General features: G+C 46.6%; 1 protein-coding gene across 1 annotated transcript in view; it reads left to right on the top strand.

The window, feature by feature from the left end:
* Positions 1–914, top strand: part of SLC38A6 (solute carrier family 38, member 6) — a gene marked incomplete at both ends in the record, with an annotated part of 36,470 nt that extends 35,556 nt beyond the window's left edge. The window contains one exon of the mRNA XM_010186758.1: positions 846–914. Coding sequence (XP_010185060.1) covers positions 846–914 — 69 coding nt within the window. The remainder of the gene's footprint in view (positions 1–845) is intronic.
* Positions 915–19,274: the final 18,360 nt, after the last annotated feature.

The raw sequence follows: 19,274 nt of genomic DNA, 5'->3' as shown, positions 1-19,274 counted from the left end.
TCCCTACAGGTTTCAGATGTTGACTTTTAATCCAATTTCTCCTCATTTTTTACGCGTTGCTCTGATGTTGTCTGGGCAGCTGGGACAAAGCCAAACTGCATTTAAGTGAAACAATGTTTGTACTTGTTTTCTATCTGAGCCTTTTCAAAACCATTTTTTGTGCTTTTCCCTTTTTTGTCCTTTTTATGGTTTCTCTTTCAGTGCAGTAGGTTAAGTTCTAGTTGGAATTTTTGCACTCTGTCTTCATTTTAATCACTGCTTCAGAACAAGTTCATGACAGTGGCTAAAATGGTGAGAAATTGTTTACACATAGGCCCTCTGCCATTCTTATGATTGATAGGGCTGCTCTTGTGCTGGCAAAATCGGGAATCCGAAATAAAATCCAATAATGATGCTCTCTGACCATTTAAAGTCTTGACTAGTTCCAACAGATTTGGGGCCTTGTCATAAATTAGCAAGCTGCTGTCTCTTGAACTGTAGTTTTATTATCATCTGGCTATTCAAAAATGTAAAGAATCCATTGTAGCTTGAAAAATACAAATTGAATTTCTTAATTTATTCGGAGTTGTAAAAGGCAAATGATTTTTTTATCGGGCGGACAGTGTGAGCGAGCAAACCAGGCTGCTCTGAGGCTTCCCAATGAAACTATCCCAGAGCACCCTTAGTTTAGTTTCCCCTTAAGTAGATATCTTGTGTTTGAAGACTAAGTAATTTGAAACTTTAAAGTTAATTTTAAGACTATTTAAACCTGTTCTCACAGGGTTTTTTATCAGTAGTTATAAGCCTTAGAAATGTGGAATGCTTTCTTCAGTAAAACATTAATTTTTGCTTTTCTTTCTTCACAGGCATGTGCGTTGGTTATTTTTGGCGTTTGTGTTGGTCTTCTCAGTTTAGTTCTGATAATTTTCAGTTGGGTTGGTCAGTAGCTGCCTATCGTCACTGTCCGAGCTGAGCTGCAGAAGAACAGCAAGAGCCAGAGACATGTCAAAACTACTGAAATGGATGCTGGACATTCTAAAGAAAACCCTGACCAAAGCTGTTTATGGAAGAAATAATGCTCTTTTTTGCCATGTTAGTGATGTTCCCTCTTTAATCTTGAGCCACTCTCCATGGTTGTTGGACGATTAGTCTTTGCCATTCTAAAGTACTGGTTTTTAGTGATGTAATCGTGATAGGTAAAGAGGTCTCTTGAGAATTTCTGCAATGCAAAAACAATTCAGCGCAGCTGGTGAACAAAAGCAGAACCTTGCAATAACTTCTCTTTTACAGACATCGAGATGGACAGATATATTACATCAGTCGTGATGTGCATATTATGATGTGTGCATTTAGGATAATCCTAAACTGTGAAAGACTTCTATTGCTTAAATGATTTCCAACATTTCAGCCAGTTCATATTAAGAACTTCCTGATTCCAAACATTCACCCTGATTTATCCTAACATGGATCCAAAAACCAACTGCCTTAGCCCAGTTTAATGGGCACATCATGATAGTATTTGTTAATTGTTTTTTAAATACAGTTTCTATACCTCAGTGTACTTGAATCATGGTGAAGTATTTTTTAAATTAGAAGCCTTTGCCCACTGAGCGCAACAGCTTTTAGTAGCGCTAGGAACTATTTCCATTTTGCAGTTACTAATAGACTTTTTCAGTTAATGTCTGCTTTTGGATAATATTCGATATACCTCAGTATTCCTTCGTGTGAAAGACTTTTCGTTTCTCTCTTATTCCCATTTTTACAAGTGTTTCACATTTGAAATAGATTGTTGTCGTATTTTGTGTACTGTTGTGTGTCAGGGAAGGTTTGGGCTTGAAATGTGAAATTCTGCTTCTGTTGAAGACAGAGGAAATTTAATGTTTATGGATAATGTAAGTTTTCCTAGTTTTACCTTAGATCTCTGACCTTCCATGTACCCTTTTATAATTAACTTTTTTTTTTGCCTAAATGAGGTGTGAATGCAGTTTTCAGCACCAGCTGGGCTCTGTTAAATAGGGTATCAGTTGCCCACCACAACAGTTCCTCACACTAGTAGAGTGAAAGCAGTGACTTATATCGCGGTAAGGTTTTTAAAATCTGTTTCTATCAGATGGGATCCAGTGTCTTTAAAATACCCTGATCTCCTCAGACTTTGTGCCCTAAGGAAGTTAAGCCTCCACAGAAATGGCGTGTGTAAAGTTAAGAAACCAGACCTCAGCCTCAAATGGCAAGCCTCAGAGAGTGGGAAAATTCATCATTTCCAGATGCAATATTTCTTTTCATCTAGCTTAGCACTTTTACACCTGAGATGTGGAATGAGACACAAGTGAGTCCTAGCAAAGTAATACATTTATGTAATATGAAAGCAGCCAGTAAGTGATACTTAAATAATTTTTTCTGTCCATAAGGTGCACAGTTAGCAAATTACAGTTCTGTTAATATGTTGACTTATGTTTTATCAGTTGACATAGGGGACGTGACCCAGAGCCTGGTATTTCTAACTTCTTACCAGTGGGTCTGTGCTATTAACCTTTTCTGGTTATATCACACTGGATTTGGAAAGTGCTGATTGATGTGCCAGGTTTAACATAACCCTGATTAAATGTGCTTGATCCTCACCTCTTTAACAGGGAGGAGCAGCAAATAGCAGAGTTGGAATCACCAACCCTGAGCTGACAAACTGGGATTTCTCTGGCTTCAGTGCCAACGGCTCACTTGGCGCTCTCAGGGTCTGTGAGATACTTTTCATTTTTCATAGATGGCCTGGAGGCACCCAGGTACTGCAGCTTGGTACTGCTTCAGGAATCCTTTTTGCCTGGGGAATATTCATCTGCTTTTGAGTTTAAATATTGAAATAGATGTGTGAGGGCTGGGAACTAACTCAGACATTTTGATAAGATCCCAAAGAAAAAAACACATGGAAAAGACTGCAGTTACTTTATTAAGAAGTTTCCAGCAGAGGTTTCATGACACCAAGTGAGCCATCTAATAGTTTGTGGCTGCTCTCTAATTGCTGCGTTTCACAGGCTTCATTCTACCGTAGGGATCCAGCCACGCAGTAGTGTGAAAAGCTAAATATATACCTTAAAAAGTGTACCTTGAGAAAGCAATGACAGCTGTACATCAGGACATTATTTTCTATCTGACTGAACCAAAACTTTTTAGGAAGACAGGAGACCTTACGTTCATGTGAATGAACTGTAGGGCCTTTTTCAGACACTAGAATTTAGCAGGAATATTTATTAGAAACTTTATGGAAATTGTTTCTCGTTTATCATATGCTCTTGTACCATGGTATTGAGTAATACTCATAATCACTGCAGTTACTTTATATTAAACTCATAACCAGCAAGATTTAATACTGAAGACTTAGATGATCTGTGAAGGTGCAGAAAGTTGGCAAAGTTTTGTTATTTCCTCCTCCCCCTGAAAAAGCTGAGTCTTGCTGTAGTAGTCTGTTTGTACACAGACATCTGGGCCTGTGTGCATCATCTTAAGAAATGTGACTGAGAAAATACCTGAAATACAGTGTTAATTTTACAGCTGATGCCTGTAATGCTGTGGAAACCACTAGGCAATCAAATTAGTGTTTTTAATCCCTGAGTATTATCCTAACTAGCCTGGCTATTAACCAACGATCCCAACAGGTAACCTTTGGAGTGCTGAATACCAGTGTATGAAGTTAATACTCGGTGAGGATGAATGGAAGCAGTTCACACCTCTGCTGGAGCTCTGTCATTACATTTTGGCTGCGGTGCAGAAAAGGTGGCAGCACAGGGGCTCCCAGAACGTGTGTTATCTTTCGTCTGAAAAAAGAGTTGGAAATACTGCTGCTTTGAAGTTTCTATGACACATAACTTAGACTACAGAAAGAGAGAGGGGCAGAAGGAGAGAGAACTTCTGTTTCCGAATTTAGAAAAAGGGGTGAGTGTCTTCCACAGTGAAAAAGCGGAGTAAGGACACATTTTATCCTTCACATCTTCCCCAGGCTTTCTGCTTGTTATGTCTGTGTAAAAGTTTCACTACAATTGCACGCTAGCGTGATGTTTTTGAGCAAAACAAGCTTCCATTCTGGAACTCTCTGCTCACTCACGTGCTGATAAATACATTCTTCTTTATTCTTGTGTACAGAGTTTTACCCCTGAATTTCCAGATGTATAAATCTCAGCGGTTCTGCTTTGTTACCTGTTGTTAGCGTTTTCCAACCTTCTTTTCTGAAGACTTGACGGGAATGGGTGAAGGGGCCCGCAGCATTTCTGAACTCGCTTGGAAAGATGGCCTTTCCCCAGCTGAACAAGAACGATGTAGGAGATGAAAATTAATTGGTAGCCTTTGATTTGTTTCCCTCATTCTCCTGTTTCCATTCCTTGTCCATCTGAGGGCTGCTGAAATTTCAGATGGACTGTGGTAAGCTGGGCGTGGAGAATGTCTCTTGTAAACAGCATTGCAGGCATGAGTACTGCAAAACAAAAGCGCTCTTAACCTGCCTTTGTATGTGGCAAACGCTTGTGTTTTATTGCCGTGTTTCTGAGGGGTTTGTGTGTTAATATATTGATTTTCCTGGCAATAATTTCGTTTAAAATTCTCTCTTGTGTCCCTGTGGAGTGAAAACAGAAACACTGCGAAACTGTCCTGTCCTCTGTCCCTCCTTTCACCTTCCCCTTCACTTCACTGCTGTGTCGGTATCAGTTACCTGGCACAGAGCGGGGATTGACATTAGCAGGAATGTGCTGTTTGCTGAACAGCCCCAGCAGGGGAGTGCAGCCCGCAGGCTTGATTTTCACTGCATCCACCTCTGGCCATCGCTGAAAATCCGTGTTACCTTTTCGGTGTGCCCATCGTGTATGTTCTTGTGAAAATTTGTCTTTTTGAGACATGGAGACATCTTACATTTGCAACATGGTAAGACTGTGCTGATTTGGAGTTCTTAAATCATTTATGTCACGTATGATGAACTCCAGGTGCCGTATTCCCTACCCGTACAGTTCTCCTGATGAGGGTGTAAACAGGATGGTGCAATGGGGTCTCTGGTTGAGCTGCCAGGGCAAATGTGAAATCCCTGAGCAGCTCGTAAGAGCATTGTTTGCACGAGAGAACGCGGGCTTGTACTTTATTGCTGTACTTCTCATGCTGCACAAAGTATCATTTTGGTATAGATCTGGAACCAGTGCTCCAGCAGCTTTAGTCCATGGAGGCAGTGAGGATGCTGGGGAGCTGCCAGTCCACGCTTGCCTGCTTTGAGGCTCCATAGGCAACTCTTTGGGCAGAAGTAGAGCAGGATTATTCACCTATGTGGGTATTTTGCCTGACCCAGCATGGCCATTCTCATTTCAAATAATTTCCTGAAGTATGAAACACGTCATTAGCGTTTCAGTAGACGGGCACTGAGCATTACCTGTGAGAGGGGAGGACGTGAGTGTGTCTCGTGGAAAGAAATACCCGCGATGTGCCCAGGACCTCTCTGTCGGGTCAGCTCCTGAGCCCTTCGTGAGCCAAAGACACATTTGGGATTCGCAGTCCTGCCAGTTCAGCCGCCTGGGGTCTCCGTGTGGCTTACACTGATATTTCTATAAGAAAGAGATGTATGTACTTACCAATGCATCCCTACAAACACTGGAAGATTAATCAACTTGTTTCCAAAGGTCCCTACTTAAGGAGATGAAGATTAATATTCTTATTTCTACAGTGGGAATCCTAATGTGCTCTCTAATTAAAGTTTGAAATTCAGATCAGTCCAGGAGCTAAAGTAACATTGATTGTTGTAGATCTCCCTTCCCAATTAGATTTACTCTAACATGTTACATGAAATTGTTGGTTTACAGTTGGCTTCCGTGTTGAAAACACTAGCTGTAGTAGCTCCGCATACTGGAAAACTTTTGGACACGTTTACTGCTACTTCCTAATGACTGCCAGGGACAGAGAATTTTCAGTATTACTGAAGTGCTGCCTAATTTCTGCAGTTTGTGGTGGTGGTTTTTGTATTTGTGTTTCAGCAGTGATCATCCAGCCACGCTTCAAATGGAATCGGAATTACTGAATTTGTGATTATCTGTATGTCAGAACTGCCTAGCTCATGTCAGACCTTTATGCCGTACAGCAGTTTTCCTGTTGTGAATTCTTCCTCCCTCAGATTCCCCGTGGAACAGCCAGGGCATGTTCCAAAATACCCCGCAAATAAAGAGCCGTACTCGTGCAACTCCTGCGATGCTCGCTTTGCTCTGTGTGTCACTTTGTGCCCGCTTACTGAAATAGCGAAGTGTTGTCATCTGCAGTTGGTGCTGGTGTGCGGTGTGTTGGGCTGCAGCCCTGCTCTTGCCAGGGAAGGGTGTAGTTCCTAAAAAGCATGCCTGGTGTGGTGGTGGTAGCAGTCACAGGTGTGTGCACTGACTGCGTTCTTCACCTGGGTAGTTGTGTGTGATCCCTGCTCTGCTCTTGCAGCACCCAGCTCAAAATGGGTGTGAGATGTGGCCCTGGGAGCTGCTACTCATTGCTCCTGCTGGACGTGTCTGCTCTCAGCACAGCGTTTGATTTTATTCTTTGAACTATGCTCTCCAAAATGTAAAGGATGAAGGAAAGAACTTTTCCAGCAAGGACTGCATGAGACAGCCTCAGAGGTCTTGTTTCATCGACAGCAAACCTGCCTCTTCTGCTCCCCCTATAAAAGATGAGGCAGCAGAAGAGGTCCGGGAGGCTGTAGCCATGCAGCCCCGTGCCATGGGCAGTGGGTGCCTGGCTGGCCTGGCAGTGCAAGCGGGTGAAAAACTGCTCGTGGAAACCCTTTGGGAAGGGCCTTCTCCTGCAGCAAGGTGAGGGTCTGCCAGGGAGGGCAGGACATTCTGTTTCGGGTAGTAGGAACAGGGTTGTTAGCTGCCCTGGAGCAGGGATGTGCTGCTTGGTTGTAAGTCATGGTGCTCTCTACCAGCTGTGAGTGACAACCTGCGAGCACAGCTCCAAAAGATGGAAAAAGCCCTCATTGTTGTGCTGCCGGCTCGATTCCAGAGCTGTGTGAATGCTCGCACGCACAGAAATGAATATCAGCAAATTTATGTTTGCTTAATAATGTTTGCCCCAACGAGAACTGGTACCAGATAGCACAAACCTCGGCTTTTCCAAGTGCGATGCAGAGTTTGGTCTTGCCCTGCACCAGCTGCTCGTGCCTGTTCTTGTTGCTGCGTGGATCCTGTTGGTGCTCGGCGGTCCCCTTGCCTCCAGCATTGCTGCTCGCACGTTCACGGTTCACACAGCAGCCGTGCGACGCCAGGCAGCTCCCCACACCTGGTTCACATTTAAAGCTCGTTTGCACGTGATGTCACACTTTTATTGTCAGCCCAGCGAAGGTCAAGACAGTTCGTTTTGGGAAGACTTGCACTGCTGAGCCCTTACTGTTACAGCCTTTACAGTGCTGCCATTAATGCCTTCGCCATCTGACTTACATTTCGGTTTTCTGGCATGATGTAATCAAAGGCACTAGATTTATATGACAAATGGGGAGGCTCATGTGGTGGCTAATCAGCATGGGTTGCAGAACTACTTTTTTGGAGACCAAGAGTGGAAATTATTGCTCCACGCATCATGTCGCAAATCACAGACCTGGCCGGAGGAGAGTTAATGAGCCCTGGAAGCTCGAGGTGGTTGTTGCCTTTCAGGAGCCCGATCTCGCTGATCCATCAACCGGAGTGGGACAGTATCCCCAGGAGCTCGGTCCCAGGTAGCCCTGCTTGATAATGGGATTTACATGCAGGGATGGGGAAAAGATTTGGGATGTGGTTATGACGGCGCAGAACCCGTAGGGCTGGAGTCAAGAGCCGTGAAATCTCAGGCCTTATTCTTGCCTCCTCCAGTGATGCTCTGCTGTTTCAGTTTGTACCTTGGTCTGGAAGCAGGGCTTAGTGTAGTGTTTCCCCAGCTGGGCTTGTGCAGCTCATGGCTGTGGATCTCCTGTAGGAAGGGTTTAAGTCGCCTTTGTACTTTACAGCTTCTCACAGGCCTGGCACTGGGGATAGCTCGTGGGATGCGTGTTTAGAGTTTTGCTTCGGGATTTTGACGAACAACTTCCATCCCTGTTAAAGGGAGAAATGGCTGAATTCATGGTTTTTGTTGTCTACAATTCGCTTCTCTTTCTCCAAATATGTAAATTGCTATTTGATCCTTCAGGCCTGAGCAGTGAGACAGAATCAGGTTCGTGTTGGTGGGTACCAAGTGTGGATGCAACGACAGTCTGGGCAGAGGCTGTGCCGAGGGGCTGTGTTACAGGAGTTGGCTGTGTCTGTATGGCATTGGGGCCAACTTCCAAAACAACACCAACCTCCTCCTCTTGGTCCTCTTTAATTGCCAGTCACTGCATAGGAGCCCATCTGGAGGGCTCCTCACCTCTGAGCTTTGAGTAGGCGTGCAGGGGAATTTTAACTTGCTCACCAACCGGGTACTGACCAAGTCCTTCAGGGCTTGGAGTTCGGCGGTGCAGAGAGCTGTAGGTGAAATCCTGTGTGGTAGGTAGGGGATGCAGATGGCAGGGAGGTCGATCTGGAGGTGACTTTGCTCAGACAGGGAGAGCTGAGGTCGCTAGAAAGCATCTGAGACTCAACATTTCCGTAAGCCCATTCCTCCACCCGGGCTCCAGAGCAGGGTTAGAGCCTTCACTGCCCTTTTGATGTTGCCTACGTGTTCAAGTACAGGGTCACCATGCATGTTACTCTCAACAAAGATACATGGAATCTATGCCCCAAACATTGCTGCTTCTTCAGGGCATTCTTCAGGCCTCTTCTGGATGTGTGCTCTTCTCAGGAGCAATGCAGCACAGCAAGGTCCTGCTTGCAGACTGCAACTTGACAGGTACTAGTAGTAAGGATGGGTGGAGTGAAGAGCTGAAAGCCCTTTTCTTGTCTCAACAGATATTTATCCATAAATTCTGTCACATAAAAGTGGGTCGCTTCATATTTGATGGGCGCTGAGACCAACCGAGCCATTGCCATGGCACTTTGGAGTTGCCAGCTGTTACTGCAGCACACGCCTTCCCAAGGATCAGAAGGGCTCTGACGCAAGGATGAGTAAGAACAACCTCTGCTGTTACTCAAGCAATGGTGCCGTCAGGGGCAACCAGGCCTCTTGCACAACATGATCACCAGATGGGATTAGGGAGAAAGGGCCGCTTCTAGGAAGAGAGCATTGCACAACAAGGTGCACCCCGTCAGCAATGTGGTGCTCCCTGGCAGCTGTGGAGGGACGGGGAGCTGTGTGGATAAGGTGATCTTTAATGCTCATTAGAGCAGCACTGCTGGAGCCAGCTCCAACATCGTTGTTGAAATGGTATGGTTTTCCCTTTGGTATTTGCTGGCACAGTTTCCGCTGCTGTTTACAAGTCAGTTTTTCTGGAACCATCTGAGCAACGGGAACATTCGTCTGGTCCTTCTCCAAGGGAAGATTACTCGAATGATGGTGGAGAGACATTGTCTCGGCCTGGCTGCCAAATGTGAGTCGAAGATGTCTGTCTTGCCATGCCTTCACCTGACAGTTCAATTTGGAAGGCCGGAAGCCAAGGAAGGACGTTTCCCCAGGGGCTGCAAAACCTCAGGCTGGAACTGCATGGAAACCATGGAAAGATTTCCCCCCCTCCCAAATTCTGAAAATCGATGTTCGACCTTCTTCCAGCTGAAGCTGTGCCACCAGGGCAGGGGCCTTGTGTTTGCCGCGTCTTGTCTAAACAAGACCTTTCCTTTGAGCAGAGGTGTCACCGCACATTCTCCAGCGCGCTGAGAAGGGGGAAATATTTGTCTTGAGCACTTCCCCACCACCCCTCGCTCCCTCTGCAGGGGTGGAGTACAAACACCAGGGCTTTAGGGGTCCCAGGAGAGACTGACTGAAATTCCTTGCTTTGAAATTAACATGAATGCTGAGAAATGGAGCCTTTCACAACTGTAACGGTAAGCACGGTGTTTTGTTAGGCATAGAGAAACTCCACGTACATTTGTGTTTTGATAGCTCAGTGTTACCCGTTAGCCTCCAGCATCTGGGGTTCAGGGGACTGTGGAAGTGATCTGCCACATGAAGATTTTGACGGGGTTGAGGTTTTTGTGCACATTTTAGCCCCAACTTTGACTTGCAGGGTTTGCCTCTCCTGGCTTCAAGGAGAGTTGGATTGGTCCTTTGAAGGTGTTTGCTTTAGGCATCTTTCCAGTGTGAAAGGGTAGCAGAGCAGCCTGGGCCATGTAAATCAATTTGGAAGTGACCTATAAAGTACTTAATTTGCCTTCTATTAAAATTCCTTGTCATCCCTACAGCTCACTGGTAAATGAGGTCTTGGGAAGCTGGGGGTTGAAGTTCTTTCCTGCACTGCAGAGGGAACACATTTGACTGGAAAGGTCTGAAAAGTGGAGTCCAGTGGAAGTTATCTGTAAAAACAGGTGAGGTTTCATTGGTATTTTGGTGAATTTAAAAGCCCTGTGTTGTCCCGTGCTGGCCTGGGAGCTGGGTAATGATAGAGAGCATGAGCAGGTAACAGGGGTACCTGAGTGGTGGTGTTCTGCTACTGGGAGAGCCTAAATGCCAGGGGGTTTCAATGAAGCCTGGATCTACAGGATCCAGTCCCTGAAGAGGGCTTCCCTTTGCCCAGACTGGTCCCTGTCACACCCAGGCTGGTCCTGGAACAGCCACATTGCTGCTGTAGGTTGCTCCACCTCCAGAGAGGCCAAGGATGCATCTTGTAGCCTCATTCTCCACCTTCAAGGAAACCAGAGGAGAGCCCGCGGCCAAAGCCCATCGCTCAGCCCCTTCTGAGCTGGCCACAAACAGGCTGGCTTGTCCTGAGGGACTAAAAAAGCCACAGGGGGTGACTCAGCAGGTGGGAGACTCTCCCAGCTCCACCATGGCACCTCCCAGGCTGCCTCACCAAAACGATTCCAGCATTAATGCCAGCATTATCTAACCACTGTTGCTTTGCTGGGGACCAGGCAAAGTTTGCCATCACAGCCCTCTTCAACGGGTTGGTTTGCTCTCAGCTGAGCTTCGCTGAGACAAAACTTCAGCGAGCAGCTTCGGGAGCTGCCTCCTGCCTGGCGTCAGCCTTGGGACACACGTGGGGCTCAGGGACGGGGTGGCAAGAGCACGAGTGGCCAGGATGGCTCTGCAGGCTGCTCACCCCTGGGCAAGAGGTCTTGCAGCAAAGCAAACCTCATTTCTAACTTTCTTTACCATGTGGCTAATGTTAGTTGCTGCTGATGGTGATAAGCAGAACTTACCTTCAGCTGGGGCCATTGCAGCGTGTGTTCTGACATTTCTGTCCCAGGCTGATCTGTTCAAAGACTCGTCTTTTCTGGTTTTATCAGATCCACAGAAATGCCCAGGTTGCTGGAAGCATTTTTCAAATGAGCCCAGAAAGCAGCGGGTGTCATTATCAGGAGCTGCTGAGCAAACAGAGTTTGATAGGGTGGCACAACTCTTTGCTTCTATTCTCTGCAAAAAAAAAAAAAAAAGGTTGAAACACAAGGAGTGGAGAGAGCCATTTGCTGAACCTGCATATCTGTTTTTATTCCTCTGCTCCGTAATGTTCCTAGAATAATTTTTTTAGTGCGCAGCAGGGTAGGAAAAAAATAGTGCTGATGGCATCTCTGCTATCCCCATTGTGCTGCGAGGAAAGAGGGCAGCTGCTCTGCTGACCCGGCACTTGCAGAAACCCGCATTCCAGGTACAGAGGCCATTTGCTCATCGGGGTTTGTTTGACGAAATGGCCACTGGGGTTTATATATAGACCCTGCCTGTCCTGCCAAATTGTCTTAAATTCTTGTAAGCTGAATGAAAGTTGAAGGGGAGCAGCTTGAAAAATAGAGCTGTTAATCTGCCGGTGTCTCTGGGAGAGCCTGCTGGGATGTCCCGTCCCCACCGGGGCTTTGAGCATCTGTGGAGATCCTGCTGGGAGGGGGAGCAGGTGGCGCAGGCTGCTCCATGGGCTGCCACAGCCACCGCCGGGGTGCGAGGGGCTTGGGCGATGAGGGGAGGGCGAGAGGAATATTTATAGCTTGTCTCAGCACCGGGCCTGGGGGGCGATCGCCATCCCGGGGATGTGAAAGGGCACAAGTGTTTGGGACAGGTCCCTGAGGACAAAGCAATGCAGTGACCGGGAGCACGAATGTCCTGATGGTGCAGCCAAGGGCTCTGCAGGACAGTCCCCACATCCCTTCCCGGGATGAGCGCCCAGCCTGTCCATCGTTGTGTTTGAGCGGAGCAGCAGGAAACACTCGGGGCTGGGCTGGGGGTACAGCTCGTGCGCAGCAATGCCCCAGGAGGCAACCCCAGGCCACCCCAAAGCCATCCCCTGGCTCAGGCTGGGCTTGCCGTGCCCTGGGCACCTGTGGAGCTTTGCTCTTGGCTGGGAGCACAGGGACACACCGCGCAGCCACCCTTTCCTTTATCTCACCTGTTTTTGAGAATTACACGGTTTGCCTCAGCTCGTGATTCTTTGATTGCGCCAAAAAAACCTCAGCAAAACAAAGGTTGTTTCGGGGTGGGGAAACGTTGCCCATGTCCCCAGCATCCTCATGGTGCAGAAAGCCCAAAGCAGCCCTGGCTCCACAGCCAGGCCCACATCTGCCCCTGGATACCCACTGTCTTGCCCTGAAGATTTTGGGAAGTGACCAAAAGGGACTGGACTTGATGTTAGTTCTGGTGTCTGCCTATTCTAATTAATTATTTTTTCTTTCTGAAAATGCTATGAACATTGAGGGTAGTTTTTACCTTTGTTTGAACAGATTATGTTTACCTCCATCAGAGTTCAAGTGTCTGCTTGATACTCCGTTAAAAGGGCTGATCTGGATTTTTTGTTGTTTTTGTTTGTTTTTGTTTTTGTTTTTAAGTGATCTCATGTCTGCACCACAATCTGACTCTGGAGTCCCAGTGTAAGCAGCAGAACCATGCCACGCCACCAGTTTTCACTGCTTCGAAATGAATTAGCAATACCTGGTACTTGCACAGAGGCTTTAGGCTCAGAGGTTGTGCCGGTAGACACAATTTCATCTTTGAAAAGAAAAATCCTTTTACTTCTTGTGACAGTAGCACAGCTCTCTGACTTAAAAAGCACCATGAGCATGCTCAATGCATCAGTGTCAAATCCTCATGGTGTTTAACGCCAGTTCATGAGCAGGGAGTTGAATGCTTGGCTTTGGTGATGCCCTCTGTGGGTCTCAGCTTCGTTTACACACGAGCTTTTACATGATGAGCCAGTGAGGGTAAGAGGAACGGATGACCGCAGCCCACGGTGCAAGGCAGGGAGTTAGAGCTGGTCCTTCAGTGGAGAGGGGAAGGAGCTCCTGGGCAGAACCAAGTGCATCCGTTCTGCTGCTGGCACTGATGTGTGTGTGGCTCCTGTGACAGGAAAGACGCTGGGGCTGCTTCTCCATGGTGAAGCCGGGGGGATTGGGGTGGTTGGGTTTGGGTTTAGGGAAGGTGAACACCAGAACTTCCCAGAGGCTGGTTCCACAGCATGCATGCCCTTGGCAGCCACTGCCTGTGGCAGTGAGGTTTCATTCCTCAAACTTGATTTCATCTGCTGCACAGGGATTATTTGACTCTCCAGTGATACATGCCTTGTTTGCTTTGTTTTTTGGCCAGCTCCGCTGGCAACTTTTCATTCCTCCCAAGGGTATTAGTGTTGGAAACATTTATCTGACAAAATTCCCTGTCCATCCCCGTGCACAGATGCGAGCCAGGCACCTGTCTGCCCCGAGGTTCCCCCAGCGTACGCGTGTCTGGGAGCCACGGCCTCGTTCCCTGGGGAAGTCCGACTTTGGTTTCAGCTCAGACAGATTCCTCCCTTCCTCCTCCTCAGGCTGCCAGGCCCAGCGCCGAGACCAGCCATGTCTGGAAGCCCTGGGCAGAGCGTGCCTGAGCTGTCAAAATCCACACTGAACTATGGACCCTCTCGCCTTTGCTGCTTTTGGCACCAATGGGCCGCTGCAGTGCTCCCCCGCAGCAGAGGCTCAGTACCTGCTGAAGTGGGCACACAGTTTCCTTGGGTTTGGCCATGGTTGGTCTCCATCCTAGAAGAGGTAGGTTGCCACAATGTGGATGTATCTTGCTTTTCTCCAGTCTGCCCGGCCTTTCAGTAAACTCCAGTATTCTTAAAAATGTGGGTAAAAAGTTGATGTTCTGGTTTTTTTTAAGCTTCGTCACTAAGTCAGCTTTCTGCAGTGTTTTCAGAGGGACTTCTCTGGGCACTTTTCATGTTGATCCAAGCTGATCAATAACAGACCTCTCTTGGATAGTCTTGGCGGTGGGAAGAGTCCTCCGCCGTTCCACTTGCACCCTAGGATTCAAGGAAACGTTACCCAGATCTTTCTGAAAGGTTCGGCTTTTTGTAAAGACTTACATAAAAAGAAATTCAAACCCAGAAGCAAAATTTCCCAAATATCCCAGGTAAGTGAAATTCATGGAAGATGATGGAAGTTTCTTTTGAATCGGGACACTGTTGGTTGGCTGTTGCCACTCCTGTAATGACAGAAGTAGCTGGTGCCATTGGCGGGACAGTAAGACCAAAGTGTCCTTGACATGTCTGCTTTACTCAAAATCCCTTAGGTCTCTGTGCTGGTATCTGCATCATAAATTATTTTGAGGTCTTCCCAGTAAAATGCATAGAGGTTGTAATTCTAACAGCTAAAATACAACTAAGTAATAAGCTTTCATGAGGTAGCCTCAGGTGAAATCACTGTTGTGTTTGCCTAAGCTAAGACATCTGCAAGAAACACGCCGGTTTGCATTACACTTTTAGTAGATTTTCTATCAGCCAAAGTAGCGAGGCCAGAAGCACCAAGTGCACACGTCTTTGCTTGAGAGCGAGTCTGGGTGGGCAAGAGGATTTCGAGAATGACCTTGAGATACGTTTCAGCCCTCGGTGACTATGACTGAAGTTGTTCTTGGACCACCCCATCCTGATGTGGCTCATGTAGAGCACAGCACCTATCATCATGGCCACTTCTGCCTCTTAGCCCTGCGTGGGAGATCGGCACTGAAACCCTTGGAATCCCCCACACCTACAGCCCTTTGTACTTCCAGGATGGAGTGTGGCTGTACCTGTGTATTCCCATTGATAATGTGGGAATGAGAGCAAGTCTTCCTCTCACAGGATCCCTTTGCTTGAAGGAGGTTGTGCTCTTGGGCTTCAGCAGCCTTCAGAGCCCTGGGAAGGGACCCTCCCTCCCCTTCAAAGTCCTCCTGCGTTGAGGATGGGGAACGTAAACCACCGAGAAATACTGCAAATGCGACTGAATACTGGCAGTGATATCTGTGCTGTTTGGTGGTGTTCTCCTGCTACAACTTCAATGTGAACATTAGCTTTGTCTTGAAAACACATCTGTACACCTCTGTATCTTCTAAAATGTCTATGTCCTTTCACACGTCATTTTCGGAACTGTTCACCCACAAAGAAAAGTCTGGTTTGTTCTTTAGTGCTCTTGCTTTGTCCATGTGCAGAGCAGCAGCACATCCCACGCACACTGCTGGGCCAGGAAGGCTGAGGTTTGCTTTTACTCCAGGTCAGGTACATTTACCACGTAACCTTGGCGGGGGAATAGCTCCCCTGAAATCACGGAGCGTGCTAATAGATGAACACTTTGCACAGAGGTGGTGTGGTGAAGTTGGCACCCTGCAACTGGCTTGTTTAGCGCAATAAAAATATATTTGGTTCCTAAGATGCTGACCAATGGGTTTGGGAAACAGATGATTGATTCACACAGCTGAGAAACAGGGATTGTAATGTGTTTTGCTAGAGGAGACCAGTTTGACGAATGAGTTCATTTAAGGATTATGCTATAGATAGAGCTGTTGACAGAATGAATTTGTTTTTATTTTTCATCAGTAGGTATAACACAAAGCAGAACTAATTGAAGTAAGTTTCCTTGTGGCATCTGGTTGTGTTTCTTGCTTTAAGTCTTTCACACGCTGTAAAATTACACCAAGAGCTTTTCTTCACTTCCATTTGCTTTCCAAGTTTTCCATCACTGCTTTTCAAATGGGTTCCCAGTGTGTCAGGCACGTTAAGAAATCGCAGACTACACAAGAAATGGAGCCGGGCCGTCATTTCTGCTCATTGCACAAATGTTCTGGTGCACATCACAAATCCACGCCTGGAGCAAATGCACCGAGGTGTCCTCACCTTAGGTCTGATGGCAAAGCTGAAACATGAACACCCTTCCAGATATTTTTGATGGCATTTTAAACTGTGAATTGTGCTAAATATCATTCCTATGTGGACTGATCTCTTGCTGAGGTTGGAGGAAGGTGTTAAGTTCTGGAAACAGCTTTTCCAAGCAGCCAGAGAGAACAAATCCCAGTGTTTCTTCAGGGATTTGGCTTGCTGCATTGATTGCTCTCCAGGCTGGACACTTACCACCTGCCTGGCTCAGGCTGGGTGACTGCAGTGGGGTCTCGGCTCCGTGAGTGCTTCCTTCGGCTGTTGGGACTGCACTGGGATCTCTGAGCTGAGATCATGCCGGCTGTTGGGGTAGAAAACTGGACTTTGTGGTTCCAACCCATCTTACAAATTTGATCTGTGGGTTTTGGCTTGGTTGTTTTCTCCCTTTCTTTTCCAGTTGTGGTCAAATAAGAGCCTTCCAGAACTGACTCACACAGGGTCAAAGAACAGGAATGCAGCAAGCACCACGGCGCCTGCCAAGCGGATGGGCTTGCAATCGCAAGGGAGAAAATACCCCCGAGCCTCTGCCACTGAGTCCAGCACCTGAAGAGAAGAGGCCATGTGATTTCAGGATTACATTGCAGGCTAAATTCTAGCCTTTGCTTGGCCTCAGACCTGAACTTTAAGCACCAGCCAAAACACAATCCAGATCTGAGCACCGGCTCTTGGTCTCTGTCATCTTCTGCTCATCATATGTGCAGTCATTCAACAGAAGATGAAATGTGTTTTCTCTGCCAAGAGCTGTTGGTTTCCAAACAGCTACATCAGTGCAGTGAGTGATGGAGTTTCCACCAACTGCTGCAGGCCAAATGCAGTCATCTGAATGCAGGTCTTGGCAGGTATAGAAATTTGGAGTTGTCAATTTTTTTTATGTGAGATTGTACTTAATTACAGCTTCTCATGCTGTGCTTTAGTTCTGGTGAAGCTCTTGGAATTGCAGATGATTGGGAGCTTTTGATCTCTTAGCTAGTGAGATTTTTCTGTTCTTTAATTGACCTTTAAAATAATTTAATCTGGGCTTGGGTCTGGGTTAAATATAGCTGGTTATTTTCACTCCGAGTATGTAATACACGACAGAACCTAGGTATCCTTTGAATGTGTTTTGACAAGTGCTGGGTCTGTGTGCAGGTATGTATTTATAAACACTTGTGCTGTGTGTATTAAAATGACACTTCCAAAATCAAGTGCTTTCTCTCCTGGAGCAAAATATTTGTACAAAATTCAGTGCTAGGTTTCCAAAAAATGGGCAGTTCAAGGAGAGTAAGACACTTGTTGGAAAGAAGCTAGCAAGGAGGGGACATGGATTGAGCCCTTGGTAGTTCTGAAGTGAACAGCAGAGCCATTGTTCACTTCATGACATAAAACCAGGCCTAGATGGTGCCTAAAGAAATTCCCCAAAAGCAAGGTCAAAGCAAGCAAAACAAACCACTTTTCTAACAGGCTTTACAGCACTGCAGAACACCTCACTGGTGATGCTGTGGTGGCTATAGCTTTCAAAGGGTAGGATTGAACAAACTCATGGAACACCACAAACAGTGCCTGTTCACTGCAGAAGCCGTATGGATACCACATCTGTCTTCAGAGGACTTTACTGCAAGCTAGAAGCTGTCTGGGTGTGGGACTATGGCTCTTCCCTTTCACTCTTCCATTTCTGATCCTTCTTTCCAAAGCACTTATTACTGACTACTGTCAGAGATGAGATGCTGAGCTCCTGTTCTTATTAATATGATCATTCTTATCTCCCTAATTTATATGAAAACCCCTTGAAGGAACTACTGCCTGCAAAACAGAAGCAAGATCCCAAAAGCTTCTTGCCTCCAATCCCTTGCCTAAAGCTGATTTCAGTTCAAAAAAAAAAAGAAAAAGAGGGAGAATAAATTCCAAGTATTTGGCAGTAGTTTACTCTGAGTTTTCCAGACACAAATTCCCTCTCCCTTGACCTCCTCGTCTCTTTTCTTCCTGATAGCAGAGGCACCTCATCCAACCAGGGAACCCCCCACCTGTCCATATTCCAGAGATGCTGGATACTTACAGAATCACAGAATCACAGAATCACAGAGCGTTAGGGATTGGAAGGGACCTCAAAAGCTCATCCAGTCCAATCCCCCTGCCGGAGCAGGAACACCCAGATGAGGTTACACAGGAAGGCGTCCAGGCGGGTTTTGAATGTCTGCAGAGAAGGAGACTCCACAACCTCTCTGGGCAGCCTGGGCCAGGGCTCTGTCACCCTCACTGAGAAGAAGTTTCTTCTCAAATTGAAGTGGAACCTCCTGTGTTCCAGGAGCTGATTTCCTTTTTCTTTTCATTTGTAGAGACCATAGGCCAAACCCGTGTGAGGAGGAGTCATGAAGACCAGCCTCTAGCAATGCCAACCCTCAATGTTTTGGACACGTTGACTAAAGCGATGAGTTCTAGGGACAATGCTTTGAGCATGGGTGAGGTCTTTGCTCCAGTGATGCTCATTGTCCTGCAGATTGCTCCACTGGGAGATCTGTTCACTCAGGTGCTTCTTCTGACAGCAGTGTATTATCCTGATGGCATTAAAATGTGAAGGGGACTAGAGCTGGGTGGGAAGATTAATATATTTTTGCCTCTTTAAAAGATGTTGCTGGGATAGAAAGGTACTATAATAAAACCTGAGATCAGCTAGGGAGACTTGAGGCCCAGTCACACTTGTACAGTCTTGCAGTTCATAGGAATAGGGCCAGGTTCCTGTAAGCAGATGAATCCACTGCTGGTCCTCACCATTTCTGATGTTGCAGGAGCCGCCAGGAAACCATGTTAATGGTCAGCCAGTGCATATTTGCATACTGGGTAAATGCAGTTATTTGGAACCAGTTCTTGCCTTGTGGGCCTTTGCTCCCTGGAGAGAAAAAAAGCCAAACAACAAACAAAGGCAGATGTTGAATCTAATCCATAACATGAAAAACTCTTTGGGGGAACCAAGTCCTACACAGTGGAGGAATTCTCTGCTTCTGAACGAGCAAACGGGCTTGAGCGGTGGCAGTGCCAGGACTGAGGACTTTCTCACTTCTTTAAAAGCCAGTACAAGAGGCAGTCTGGCTAAAACAGGAGATACCCACCCACGGAGCTGGTCCTTGTGTGTTGGCCTGCTATC

The sequence above is a fragment of the Mesitornis unicolor genome, unplaced genomic scaffold, assembly GCF_000695765.1.
Source record: "Mesitornis unicolor isolate BGI_N332 unplaced genomic scaffold, ASM69576v1 scaffold4546, whole genome shotgun sequence".
Lineage (NCBI taxonomy): Eukaryota > Metazoa > Chordata > Aves > Mesitornithiformes > Mesitornithidae > Mesitornis > Mesitornis unicolor.
Note: the sequence above shows the minus strand (reverse complement) of the source record. Positions and strands in the feature narration are given on the sequence as shown.